The sequence below is a fragment of the Jaculus jaculus genome, chromosome 6, assembly GCF_020740685.1.
Source record: "Jaculus jaculus isolate mJacJac1 chromosome 6, mJacJac1.mat.Y.cur, whole genome shotgun sequence".
NCBI lineage: Eukaryota > Metazoa > Chordata > Mammalia > Rodentia > Dipodidae > Jaculus > Jaculus jaculus.
In genome coordinates this window covers 31,385,433-31,399,404 of record NC_059107.1, presented here as the reverse complement: position 1 = coordinate 31,399,404, position 13,972 = coordinate 31,385,433, and the positions used below count along the sequence as shown (strand labels likewise).

Here is a 13,972-nt window from a genome sequence, read left to right as displayed (position 1 = left end):
TGCTGCATTTAGATGGAGCAATTTATACCACAATGTAAATGACAGCTTTAGAGACAGATGGACAGTAGTTACCTTTGGGTCAAAAATTACCCCTGAACCCCAAGCAATCTTAAGTTATATGCACAGGAGGATTGGAGTGTGTATGAACAATTCTATACCCAGTCTTCTCCATCCAGCCTTATTCTAAATTCTCCTCTCTCAAGTCAACAGGAGATGCCAATCATGAGGCAACGAGCTTTTGAAATACTGTGATCCTGATCATTCTCTTGTGCAAGTATAATTCAAGTATGGAATCACAGTGGGTGGTGTTCAGTAGTTTAACCAGATGTCTTAATGAACTATTTGGATAGACTGGGAAACCAAGGTATAATCATCTTGTTTCCTAAGAGTCTCTTTCCACATATCAAGTGTTTCTAAGATCAAACACCCAGAGAGTTGGTGTGAAATCTTAGTGGGGATCTAAGTACTCCAAAGTTCAGTTGGTTTGTTGAGGGTGCGTATTTTAAGATATACGCAATAAGATTCTGAGCTGATGGCACAAGCCTGTAGTCCCAGCAATGGAAAGGCACTAACAGGGAACCTCTGGAATTACTGGTTACCCAGTCTAGCTGAACTGGTGAGCTCTAGGTTCAATGAGTCCCTGTCTCTAAAATAAGTGGAGGGTGACTGAAGAAGAACCCTGATGACACAAAGGCTTTGAAAGGTTTTGTTTTCTCAAACATTTCAAAAAACGAGGAGGAAAGGGAATTATCAGTTTACTGTCTATAAGTATAAAAATTGCCAATAAAAAAAATTAGCCCATTCTCTCTCTCTCTCTTCCTCTGTCTGTCTGTTGCTGTCAAATAAATAAATTAAAAATAATAATAATAATAAAAAAATTAGCCGTTGAGCCGGGCGTGGTGGCACATGCCTTTAATCCCAGCACTCGGGAGGCAGAGGTAGGAGGGTCACTGTGAGTTTGAGGCCAACCTGACACTACATAGTGAATTCCAGGTTAGCCTGGGCTAGAGTGAAACCATACCTCAAGAAACCAAAAATGGGGGCTGGATAGATGGCTCAGCAGTTAAGGCGCTTGCCTGAAAAGCCAAAGGACCTAGGTTCAATTCCCCAGGACCCATGTAAGCCAGATACACAAGATAGCACAAGTGTCTGGAGTTCATCTGCAGTGGCTGGAGGCCCTGACATACATACCCATTCCCTCTCTCTCTGTCTCTACCAAAATAATAAAAAATAAAATCAGAACTGGAGAGATTGCTTAGCGGTTAGGGCACTTGCCTGCAAAGCCTAAGAATTCCTGGTCCCATGTGCCAATGTGGCCCATGACACAAGCATGCAACGTTGCACATGTGCACAAGGGGCACACGCATCGGGAGTTCATGCACAGTGGCTGAAAGGAGTTGATGTGCCCATTATCTTTCTCTCTGCTCCAAAAATAAAATAAATAAATAAAATTATTCAAAAACAATGAGCCTACAACTTCATATAAGAGGAGATGTTTTGAAGAACACTAGTGGTTAAGGTGCTTGCCTACAATGCCTAAGGACCCATGTTCCACTGTCCAGACCCGACATAAGCCAGTTGCACAAAGGTGAGGCAAGCACAAGGTCACATATGCCCACTAGGTGGTGAAAGCTTCTGAAATTCTATAGCAGTAGCTGAAGCCCTGGTGCACCAATTCTCTCTCTCTCTAAAATAAAATTTAAAAAAAATTAAAAAGGCCAGACATGATGGTGCACACCTTTAATCCCAGCACTTGGGAGGCAGAGGCAGACACAGGAGGACTGCCATGAGTTCAAGGCCAACCTGAACCTACATAGTGAATTCCAGATCACCCTGGGATAGAGACCCTACCTCAAATAAATAAATAAATAAATAAATAAATAAATAAATAAATAAATAAATAAATGAAAGATTCATTAAAATCCAGGCATGCACCATCATGAAAACAAATGATCATAATTGTTGGCGGGGATGTGGAAAAAGAACCCTTCTACACTGCTAGTGGGAATGCAATCTGGTCCAGCCATTGTGGAAATCAGTGTGGAGGTTCCTCAAACAGCTAAAAATTGAGTTACCACATGACCCAGCTACAGCACGCCTAGGCATATATCCGAAGGATTCATCTCATTTCCTTAGAAGTACATGCTCAACCATGTTTATTGCTGCTCAATTTATAATAGCTGGGAAATGGAACCAGCCTAGATGTCCCTCAACTGATGAATGGATAATGAAGATGTGGCACATTTATACAATGGAGTTCTACTCAGCAGTAAAGAAAAATGAAGTTATGAAATTTGCAGAAAAATGGATGGATCTGGAAAGGATATACTAAGTGAGGTAACCCAGGCCCAGAAAGCCAAGCGCCACATGTTCTCCCTCATATGTGGATCCTAGCTACAGATGATTGGGCTTCTGCGTGAGAAGGAAAATACTTAGTAGCAGAGGCCAGTAAGTTAAAAAGGAGATATAAAGGGAAGAGAAAGGAAGGGAGGAGGGTACTTAATAGGTTGGTATTGTATATATGTAAGTAGAACGATTGAGATGTGGGGGTAATGTGATGGAGAATGGAATTTCAAAGGGGAAAGTGTGTGTGGGGGGTATTACCATGGGATATTTTTTCTAATCATGGAAAATATTAATAAAAATTGTGAAAAGATAAAAAAGAAAAGAAAATTAAAAAAAAAAAAAGAAGAAGTGCTCCATGAATCATGTTTCTGTGGCTCCTGGCTGTCAATGCAAAAAGGGATATAGGACCTGTCTGTGTAAAATCTTATGTCTGGGCTGAGAAGGTAGGTTAGTTAGTAAAGTGCTTGTCTTGCAAACATGAAAAACCAAGTTCAATTGTATATATATAAGTACAATGATTGAGATGTGGAGGTAATATGATGGAGAATGGAATTTCAAAGGGGAAAGTGGGGGGGAGGGAATTACCATGGGATATTTTTTTATAATCATGGAAGATGCTAATAAAAATTTTTAAAAAATAACAAAAATAATAAATAAAATAAAATAAAATCCAGGCATGATGGCATATGCCTTTAATCCCAGCACTCTGGAGGCAGAGGTAAGAGGATCACCATGAGTTTGAGACAACCCTGAGATTACATAGTGAACTGCAGATCAGCCTAGGCTAGAGCAAGACCCTATCTCAAACAAGAAAAGAAAAAGAAGATGCATTAAGAAGACATTTGTAAATAAATTAAAATAAAAATGATAGCCAGGCATGGTGGCACATGCTTTTAATCTCAGCACACAGAAGGCAGAGGTAAGAGGATTGCCTTCAGTTGGAGGCCATCCTGAGACTACATAGTGAATTCTAGGTCAGCCTAGGCTAAAGTGAGACCCTATCTCTGGGGGGGGGGGGGACCAAAAAAACCCCACAAAGACATTTGTAAAGTGCTATGAGATAAACATGAATTTGCTTAAAAGGCTTTAAAGTAGGCCTAGAGAGATGGCTTAGCAGTTAAGGCACTTGCCTACAAAGCCAAAGGACATAGGTTTGATTCCCCATGACCAACATAAGCCAAATGCACAAGGTGACACATACATCTGGAGTTCCTTTGAAGTGGCTGGAGGCTCTGACAGGCCCATTCTCACTCTCTCCCTCTCTCTCAAATTAAAATAAAAAAAAAGGGCTGGAGAGATGGCGTAGCGGTTAAGCGCTTGCCTGTGAAGCCTAAGGACCCCAGTTCGAGGCTCGGTTCCCCAGGTCCCACGTTAGCCAGATGCACAAGGGGGCGTACACGTCTGGAGTTCGTTTGCAGAGGCTGGAAGCCCTGACACGCCCATTCTCTCTCTCTCCCTCTACCTGTCTTTCTCTCTGTGTCTGTCGCTCTCAAATAAATAAATAAAATTTAAAAAAAAAAGTTTAAAAAGAAGGCTCTAAAATACCATGATGAGATTTTGAGGCGGATTCAATAAATTTACCTTTCATGGAACTCCTTTTCCAGCATCATTGCACTGAAGGCAGTTATTTCCACGAAACCAAATCACTTTGGTCTTAGTCAACTTTATCTGATGTTTATCTAACTTTACTGCTCAGAATAAACAGAAGAAGGTAATTCAGGGAGACATGAAGGTATTTTTAACATGAAAAATACTTGGGCTGGAGAGTTGGCTTAGAGGTTAAAGCACTTGCCTGCAAAGCCAAAGGGCCGAGGTTCAATTCCCCAGAACCCATGTAAGCCAGATGCACAAAGAAGCACTTGCATCTGGAGGCCCTGGTGCACCCATTTTCCCCCTCCCTACCTCCCCCCCCCTCAAATAGATAAGTTTTTTAAAAGTAAGAGCCTGTCTTTCCCTGTTCTTTCTCCACCCTCCAACCCCTCTCACTCGACAAAACCTGTTACTATAGTGTTTCAAAATACCTTAAAATATTATCTCTAAAACTTGACATGCATGGGATGTCTTTATAGAAGTATGATAGTATCAGGTCACAAAAACTAACTTTAGTCTCAAAACTTAAAATTATAGAATTCTTTTTTTGTTTGTTTGTTTTGTTTTGTATTTCCTTTTGAAGGTAGGGTCCTACTCTAGCCTAGGCTGACCTGGAATTCACTATATAGTCTCAAGGTGGCCTTGAACTCATGGTTATCTCCTAAATCTGCCTCCCAAGTGCTGGGACTAAAGGTGTGTGCCACCACACCTGGCCTAAAAACTTAAAATTATAGAATTCTTAAGGATTTACAAATCAACTGTTATCTGTAAACCACACACTTCAGCCTGAGTCTGCTCATCCATTCTTAGGATTATCTTACTGCCCACCTTAAGCAACAACAACACAACCAAAAAAAAAAAAAAAAAAAGTAATAATTGATAAACAGTTCCAATGTATTCTGAGATATACAGTATTGATATGGGTGGCATCTCAAAGCAATGAATAGGTTTTCTTTCTTGGAGTAGTTTTAGGCTTATAGGAAAATTTAACACAGGCTGGGGAGATGGCTCAGTGGTTAAAGGTGCTTGCTTGCCTGCCAATCTGTGTACAATTCTCCAGTACCTACATAAAGCCAGATGCCCATAGGTGCATGCATCTAGAGTTCATCTGTAGCAGCAACAGGCCCTGGCACACCCATTCTCTTTCTTATAAATAAATAAATAAAAACATTTATTGAAAAAGGAAATTTTAACAGAAAATAAAGTTTGTCCATTAGTTCATTCCCAACACCATACCCTATTTTCCCAATTATTACGATGTATTAATACAGTACATTTGCTACAAACTATACAATATTATTAAGGTCCAGAGTTTACATTAGGGGTCACTGCTTGTGTTGAACACTCTATGGATTTGGAAATGCACAGTGCTATGTATTCACCACTACAGTGTGAGAACTGCTCATCTGCTGCTAAAATTCCTCTGTATGTCACACATGCTTCTGTCTCCCTGACCTCCAGCCCTGGCAACCATTGGTCTTATACTTTACAGTTCTGCTTTTTCCAGAATGTCACAGCTGGAAAACACCCCTTTCACACTGGCTTCTTTCAGTCAGTAATAATGACTTAAGGTTTCCCCATGTCTTTTCAGGGCTTGGCAGGTTAACAAGTATTGTTTGTGGTGCATGCCTTTAGTCCTAGCACTCAGGAGGCAGAGGTAGGAGGATCACTGTGAGTTCGAGGCCACCCTGAGACTACATAGTGAATTCCAGGTCAGCCTGAGCCACAGTAAGACCTTACCTCAACCCCCTCCCCCCAAAAAAAGTATTGTTTGTGGCAAAGAGACAGAGAAGTGGTCCCCAAATTATTTTAAAACATAATACCCTATTTAAAATAATCACATATGGGCTGGAGAGATGACTTAGCAGTTAAGGCGTCTGCCTGCAAAGCCAAAGGAACCAGGTTTGATTCTCTAGTACCCATGTAGGTCAGATACGCAAGGGGGCGCATGCAACAAGAGTTCATTTGTAGTGGCTGATGGCCCGGGCACACGCTTTCTCTCTTTCTCTCTCTCAAATAAATAAACTATATATATATAAAAAAGTTAACAACAGCTGGGCATGGTGGCACATGCTTTTAAAGCCCAGCATTCAGGAGGCTGAGATAAGAAGATCACTGTGAATTCCAGGCCAGCCTAAGACTACATAGTAAATTCTAGGTCAGCCTGCGGTAAGAGCAAGACCCTACCTCAAAACAACAACAACAAAAAAGTTAAGAACAGAGTCACTGTGGTGGCACACACCTTTAATCCAGCACTCAGGAGGCAGAGGTTCAAGACCAGCCTGTGTCTACAGAGTGAGTTCCAGGGCTAGAGTGAGACCCTACCTTAAAACAAACAAACAAAAGAGTTACCTATAGCCAGGCATGGTGGCACACCCTTTGATCTCAGCACTTGGGAGGCAGAGGTAGGTTTGCCTTGAGTTGGAGATCTGCCTGGGGTAGAATGAGGCTCTGAAAAAAAAAACAAAAATAACTAACAAGACCCTACCTCGAAAAACACAAATAAACTCAAAGAGTAATCAGCCTGTACCATTTCATACCCCTTCCTTTTACTCCAAATCACTCCTTTAGTTCTCTGAAACGTTAGCTTAGCATTCTCTCCAATCTTACTGGTGTCTTGGCGATTTTGTTATTGGCATGATTGCTCTAATACAGACTGCATTCTGCATCCACAAACTGAATCAGGTCAAACCATGTGGATGTCAGGTAGCATGGCACCTGTCTGTAACTGCAGCAATCCAGCACTTGGAAAGTTGAAGCAGGAAGGTTACTAGTTAAAGGCCAGCTTTTAGCATGACCCTATCTTTAAAAAAAAAAAACAAAAAACAGGGGGATTGGTGGACCAAAACAAAAACCTGCCAGCCCTTGGGAGGCAGAGGTAGGAGGATCGCCTTGAGTTCAATTCCACCCTGAGACTACAGTAGAGCACTTGCCTAACATATGTAAGGCCCTGGATGTGACTCCACTCCCCCCAAAAATAAAATGGTAAAAATTATACTCCATATTTTTGGCTATTTCTTTTTTTTTTGTTTTTTTTTAAATTTTTTTATTTTTATTTATTTATTTGGGAGTGACACAAAGAGAAAGAGGCAGATAGCAAATGAGAGAGAGAATGGGCACGGCAGGGCCTTTAGCCACCATAAATGAATTCCAGATGCATGCGCCACCTTGTGCATCTGGCTAATGTGGGTCCTGGGGAACCAAGCTTCAAACAGGGGTCCTTAGGCTTCACAGGCAATCGTTTACCACTAAGCCACCTCTCCAGCCCTTGTTTTGTTTTGTTTTAAGGTAGAGTCTCACTCTAGCCCAGAATGACCTGGAATTTACTAAGTAGTCTAGGGTGGCCTCAAACTCACAGTGATCCTCCTAGCTCTGCCTCCCAAGCTCTGGGATTAAAGGTGTGCATCACCGCTCCTGGCTTTTCTTTTCTTTTGTTGTTTTGTTTTTGGTTTTGTGTGTGTGTTTTTATTTTGAGATAGTCTCATGCAGCCTGGGCTGGTCTTGACATCACTATTACTACGTATCCAAGGAAAATCTTCAACTCCTCCATCTCTCGAGTGCTAGGATTACAAGCATGTGTGTCACAAGGGCCTTGCCTGCCCATCATGACTTCTACTGCCAAATACTAATTAATGCTTTGCACACACCAACTCTTTTGCCCCTCTAATGCCATATTCCATAGGGTAGCCCACAGTGTTTTTAGCTTCTGAACCTCTGCCTACTCTTTATGTGCGCCTTCACAAATGAACAGGCTCACTGGTCTCCCCACTGACCTCAAGTAGAGGGAGTCTGGCCTTCAGACTCATTGTTAGCCATTCATTCTCCCCTGTCCCACATGACCATACCTTCTCTCTCCTCAAACCTTCAACACTACCTCCTACATCCTTATGATGCAGGCCTTGTTCTTCACAGAGAAAAGCAAGCAGAATATACAACACATTTACTTAGCTCATATAGGCATCTTTTCTCCTCTTTCTATGGACTTGTTTATGCAGGCTCCTTAGTAAGGGCTGTCTTCCTCTTAAGTGCTTGATCCTCTCCCCTCTTACCTCCTCAAAGACATTAAAACAGCAACTTTCCTTCCTGTGTGTCATTTTCTCTCTGACTCATCTTCCTCAACAGTATCCAAGCAAGCTCATATTGCTACCCAATGACAAAACAATGAAGTGTCCTCCTTGCTCTAGCCTCTACTCAACTTTTTTTGTTTCAAGTCTACCTTGCAACATCCCAACAAAACCTCTAGTCAGAGTCACCGATGACCTCCACATTGGAAACCCAAACGTTTTTTATTGGATTTTCTTAAATTTGTTTATTTGAGAAAGAGGCAGAGAGAGAGAGAGAATGGGCATGCCAGGGCCTTTAACAACGAGATGAATGTGCCATTTGTGAACCTGGCTCACATGGGTACTGGAAAATTGAACTTGGATCCTAAGGCTTCACAGGCAAGCCCCTTAACCTCTAAGCCATCTGTCAAGACCCTCAAACGTTTGTTCTCATTCATCAAGTTACTGTGCTTAACTTTTAAGATACTCAATAGCTGTTTCTCCTATCTCATTTGCAATTTATAATCCTTGTGACTTGCCAGGCATGGTGGTGCATGCCTTTAATCCCAGCACTCAGCACTTAGGAGGCAGAGGTAGGAGGATCACCATGAGTTCGAGGCCACCCTGAAACTATATAGTAAATTCCATGTCAGAATTTAAAGAAAGAAAGATTTACTTGGGCTCAGTTTCAAAGTTTTCAGCCCATGATCCATTGTTTCTAGATCTGTTGCAAGGCAGAAACATCATATAATGTCAACTACACATGTTATAGTGTTTTACTGTTTATACACTTCCAACATAATTTAAGGGGAAAACAGCTAAGTGTGGTGGTGCACGACTTTAATCCCTCGAGATTTTAATCACTCAGGAGGCCAGGTTAAGAGGATCACTGTGAGTTCGAGGCCACCCTGAAACTACATAGTAAACTCCAAGTCAGAATGGGCTACAGTAAGACCCTACCTTGAGAAAAAAAAAAAATGGGGAAACACTTCAAACATTACAGTGAAAGGCTGGAAAGATGGCTCAGTAGTTAAGGCACTTGCATGCAAAGTTTAGGGACCTGGGTTCAATTCCCCAGCACACACATAAAGCCAGATACACAAGGTGGTGCATGCATCTGGAGTTCGTTCTTAGTGGCTATAAGCCCTGGATCACCCATTCGCTCTATCTGCCTCTTTCTCTCAAATCAATAAAATATTTTTTAATTTTAAATTTTATTTATTTTTATTTGAAACAGAGAAAGGGAGAGCAAGAAAGAGAAAAAGAGAGAGAATGGGCACAACAGAGCCTCTAGCCACTGCAAATGAACTCCAGACACATGCACCACCTTGTGCATCTGTCTGGCTTATGTGGGACCTGGAGAATCGAACCTGGAACCTTAGGCTTCACAGGCAAGCACTTAACTATTAAGCCATCTCTCCAACACAAATAAAATATGATTTTAAAAAAGTAGCCATTTCTCCAGCACAAATAAAATATGATTTTAAAAAAGTAGCCATCTCTCCAGCACAAATAAAATCATACTTTAAAATCATACAAATAAAGTATGATTTTATTTGTGCTGGAGAGATGGCTTAGTGGTTAAGTGCTTGACTGTGAAGCTTAAGGACCAGCTTGAGGCTCGATTCCCCAGTGCCCATGTAAACCAGATGAACAAGGTGGCGCATGCATCTGGAGTTCGTTTGCAGTGACTGGCTGGAGGCCCTGGCATGCCCATTCGCTATCTGCCTCTTTCTCTCCCTGTCTGTCGCTCTCAAATAAATAAATAAAAATAAACCAAAAAAAATCCCTTAAAATAAAAAAAGAAAAAGTTACAAGAAATCTAATGAACAAAAAGTGAAAAAGCTGGGTGTGGTGGTGCACGTCTTTAATCCCAGTACTACAGAGGTAGAGGTAGGAGGATCACCATGAGTTCAAGGTCACCCTGAGACTCCATAGGGAATCCAGATCAGCCTGGGCTACAGTGAGACTGTACCTTGAAAAACTAATCTGACACTACTACCTACAAGCTATGTTATAAACATACTACTTCCTCTTGTCTGTTGTTTTTTCTGAAACATGGTCTTGCTATGCAGCCCAGGCTGGCCTTAAGCCCACATGGGCCATCACACTTGTTAACATGCTACTTGCTAAGCTTCATATCCTTCATCTATAAAATAGGAAGTATTGATGGCTTAGTGGTTAAAGGTGCTTGCTTGCAAAGCCTGCCAGTCTGGGTTCAACCCCCTGTATTGACAAAAAGCCAGACACACAAAGTGGTATATGTGTCTGGAGTTTGTTACTACAGCAAGAGGCCCATGCTTGCTCACACACATTCTCTCTCTCAAATAAATAAAAACAGGGACTAGGGCTGGAGAGATAGCTCAGCGGTTAAGGTGCTTGCCTGCAAAGCCTAATGACCAGAGTTCAATTCCCCAGTAACCACCTAGAGGCAGATGCACAAAGCAGCAGATGCATTTGCAGTAGTCAGAGACCCTGGCATGCCCATTTTCTCTGACCCTATCTCTCTGTGCTTGCAAATAAGCATTAAAAAAAAAAAAAAAAAAAAACCCAGGAACTGAAGGATGGAGAGATGGCTTAGCAGTTAAAGGCCTTTGCCTGCAAAGCCAAAGGATGCCGGTTTGATTCCCCAGGACCCACATTAGCCAGATGCACAAGGGGGCCCATGCATCTGGAGTTCATTTGCAATGGCTGAAGGCCCTGGTGTGCACATTCTCTCTCAAATAAAACATGAAAAGGGGTTAGAGAGATTGCTCAATGGTTAAGGCACCTGCCTGCAAAGCCTAATGACCAGGTTCCTCCAGTACCCACCTAAAGCCATATGCACAAAGTAGCGCATGCATCTGGAGCTCATTTGCAACAGCTAGAGGCCCTGACATGCCCATTCCCTCTCCTTGCAAATAAATATATATATATATATATCCACTGTCTCAGAATGAACTTCATAGGTTGTCATTTTAAATGACATGATGTGTTATGTAGGCTGCAAAATCACTGAGAAATCCTGCTGGAACTGAGCTAAAAACCTCCTCCATGTAGACCAGCTGACATAAAACTGGAAAAAGTCATGCTGCATGCAGCTCAATGGGAGAGAGAGAAATCACCAGTGAAGATATCCAACAGGGGACACTGCAAGCCTTAAATTTGGCCAACCAGGCCAAATGAGCCAATGGGTACAACAGTGCCATGTCTGTTATGGAGGAAACTAACTGCCCTCTAATTGGACTGGAGGCCCACTCCATGGAGGGAATACATCCCTGATACTGAAAACCTACAACAGGGGTAGTCATGAGCCCTAGGGGTGTAACATCTGCTGCTGTCTGGCTAAAAGTATATACTATGCTCATCAAACTGCCCAGTAAACACTTATCTTAATGTCCATACCCACATATTAATGCTACTCTCATTTTTGGTTAGAGAACCTTCTCTTTTCAGATGGCAGTGACCTTGGGATGATTCAGAAGGCACCATGGTCCTGAGAAGAAGTGACAGAGGAGTGCTCAGCACTGAAATATCTCAATCACTCCTTCCAAGGCTCAGAGTCCATTGCGGAAGAGGTGGCAGAAAGAGCATAAGAACCAAAGGAAGGGTAGGACTCTTTACAATGTGCTCCTCCAGACACAAAATGGCCTGGATATCCATGGCCTTGCAGTGCCTGACACTACCTACACAAGACCATCATAAAAGGAGAAAAAGATGATGACATCAAAATAAGAGATTGATTGAGAGGGATAGGGGATATATGATAGAGAGTGGAGTTTCAAAGGGGAAAGTGGGGGGAGGGAGGGAATTACCATGGGATATTGTTTACAATCATGGAAGTTGTTAATTATAAGAAAAAAAATGAGATGATGTGTGGTAAACGTTAGCCCAAGTGTTTACGTGCTAAGTATTTAACGAACAGTAGCCTATCTAGCGGCACCTGAGCCCTAAGAATCTCATAAATACTCCTGAGTCAATGTTTAGCACATTGTGTATACAGAAATTAAGCGGACTACTAACTTTAGTTCTAACTTAAGTTAAATAATTATTTTTTTTAAAAAAAATTTTTTTATTTGAGAGAGACAGACAGAGGGAGAGAGAGAGAATGGGCGCGCCAGGGCTTCCAGCCTCTGCAAACGAACTCCAGACGTGTGCGCCCCCTTGTGCATCTGGCTAACGTGGGACCTGGGGAAACGAGCCTCGAACCGGGGTCCTTAGGCTTCACAGGCAAGCGCTTAACCGCTAAGCCATCTCTCCAGCCCATGTTAAATAATTATTCAAGCAGCAATACTGGTTGAGAGCACTTTACTGGTCACAAAGCCCTTTTAACATCTATAAAGTCATGTGGCCTCCAGAAGAGCCTAAAGGGAGTTGACATTTTTAAGACATTCATTAAAGAACTAAGGAAATTAGCGGGGCATGGTGGCACACGCCTTAAATCCCAGCACTCGGGAGGCACAGGTAGGAGGATTGCCATGAGTTCGAGGCCACCCTGAGACTCCATAGTGAATTCCAGGTCAGCCTGGGCTATAGTGAGACCCTACCTCGAAAAACCAAAATCAAAACAAAACAACAACAACAACAAAAAAAAAAAAGCTAAGGAAATTAGAGCCGGTACGCCTTTAATGCCAGCAGTCAGGTGGCAGGGGGAATGAGGATCGCTGTGAGTCCAAGGCCAACCAGGGACTACAGAATTCCAGGTGAGCCTGGGGCGAGAGTGAGACTCTCCCTCAGGGGAGAAAAATAAATAAATTAATTAATTAAAATAAACAAACAAACCAAGGAAATCAGTAACACTGCCGTGGCTATTCACCACAGTGGTTGCTCCTAACCACATCCCCCTACCCACGTCGGTGGTTCATGTGCTTAGTGTCAAACGTCTTTAAACATAATCGCGTCCACTAAGAGGAAGCCGCCGACTTCTGCAAGCTGTCAACCTCTACAAGCACAAGTCAACAGTCCTGGAGTAAGCCAAGGGGCAAAACCAATCCAGCGCGGAGCCATCGGTGGGCGACGTTGCATTGTTTCGGTACGCGGCGTCCTGCCACCCTCTCTGGGGCAGATGCCAGGCCTGGGTCTGCGCCGGGCGCTTCCTTCCCTACCTCGGCCGCCAACCTCAAGACCTAACGTGGGGGCTAGCTCGGGCTGGTGTCGGGTGTTCCAGAGACCCGGCAGGTACGGAGAGCAGCAGTCGCTGGGCCGAGAGCATCTGACCGGTTAACCAGGCAGGGGAGGATGGAGGACGGGCGCCGCAAAAGGGACAACTCAAGGCAGCTGAGGATAGAGGGGCACAGGGCCGGGCTGCTTAAGAGATGCCCCGGAAGGCTGGGTACCCACACAAGGTCTGGGGGGCCCGGAAGGGATGCTGCTGGGCGGTTGGCATCCAGGGAGGGATTTAAGGGGGCCCGCCTGCCGGTCTGAGAGAGGGCCCCCACCCGCAATCTAAGGCGGAGGAGGTTGCGCTCCTCTCGGGGACCACTCCCCATCCCGCAGGGAACTCCGCTGCACCGAGTACTCGCTGCTACCTGAAACTGCAGCAGCTTCTCGGTCTGCTCCTGAGTTAGATCCCGCTCCTCAGGCGCCGCCATTTTGCCGCCGCCACTACGCTCCTGACCCGTCCGCACCGTCACCCGACGGAAATGACCTCGGCTGCAACCACTTCCGGTCTGAACGGCCGGCGGCACGCAACTGAGTCTGCGCCTGCGCGCGTGCGCTCGCGAGCGAGAGCGCTAAATCGCATGCCCTTCCGCAAGCGCGCCACCAGAGGGCGCCACGCGAGAGTCTATGAGGAGCAGCTCCGGAAACTGCCGAAGAACTCTTTCAACTATTGATGTGACAACAGAGACCAAACCTCGCAAGTGCGCGCCTGGCCATCCCGGGCTTAAAAAAAAAAAAAAAAAAAAAAAGATTTATGGGGTGCGGCATGGTGGCATATGCTTTTAAGCCCAGCACTAAGGTGGCAGGGTTAGGAGAATCACCATGAGTTTGAGGCCAGTTTGAGACTACGTAAT

The 13,972-nt window shown here is 43.7% G+C and overlaps 1 protein-coding gene across 1 annotated transcript in view; it reads right to left on the bottom strand.

Annotated features, from left to right (window-relative positions):
• The window catches only part of Faf2 (Fas associated factor family member 2), a 65,485-nt gene extending 51,881 nt beyond the window's left edge, over positions 1 to 13,604 (bottom strand). The window contains exon 1 of the mRNA XM_045152744.1: positions 13,487 to 13,604. Coding sequence (XP_045008679.1) covers positions 13,487 to 13,549 — 63 coding nt within the window. The 5' untranslated portion in view covers positions 13,550 to 13,604. The remainder of the gene's footprint in view (positions 1 to 13,486) is intronic.
• Between the last annotated feature and the right edge of the window lie 368 nt (positions 13,605 to 13,972).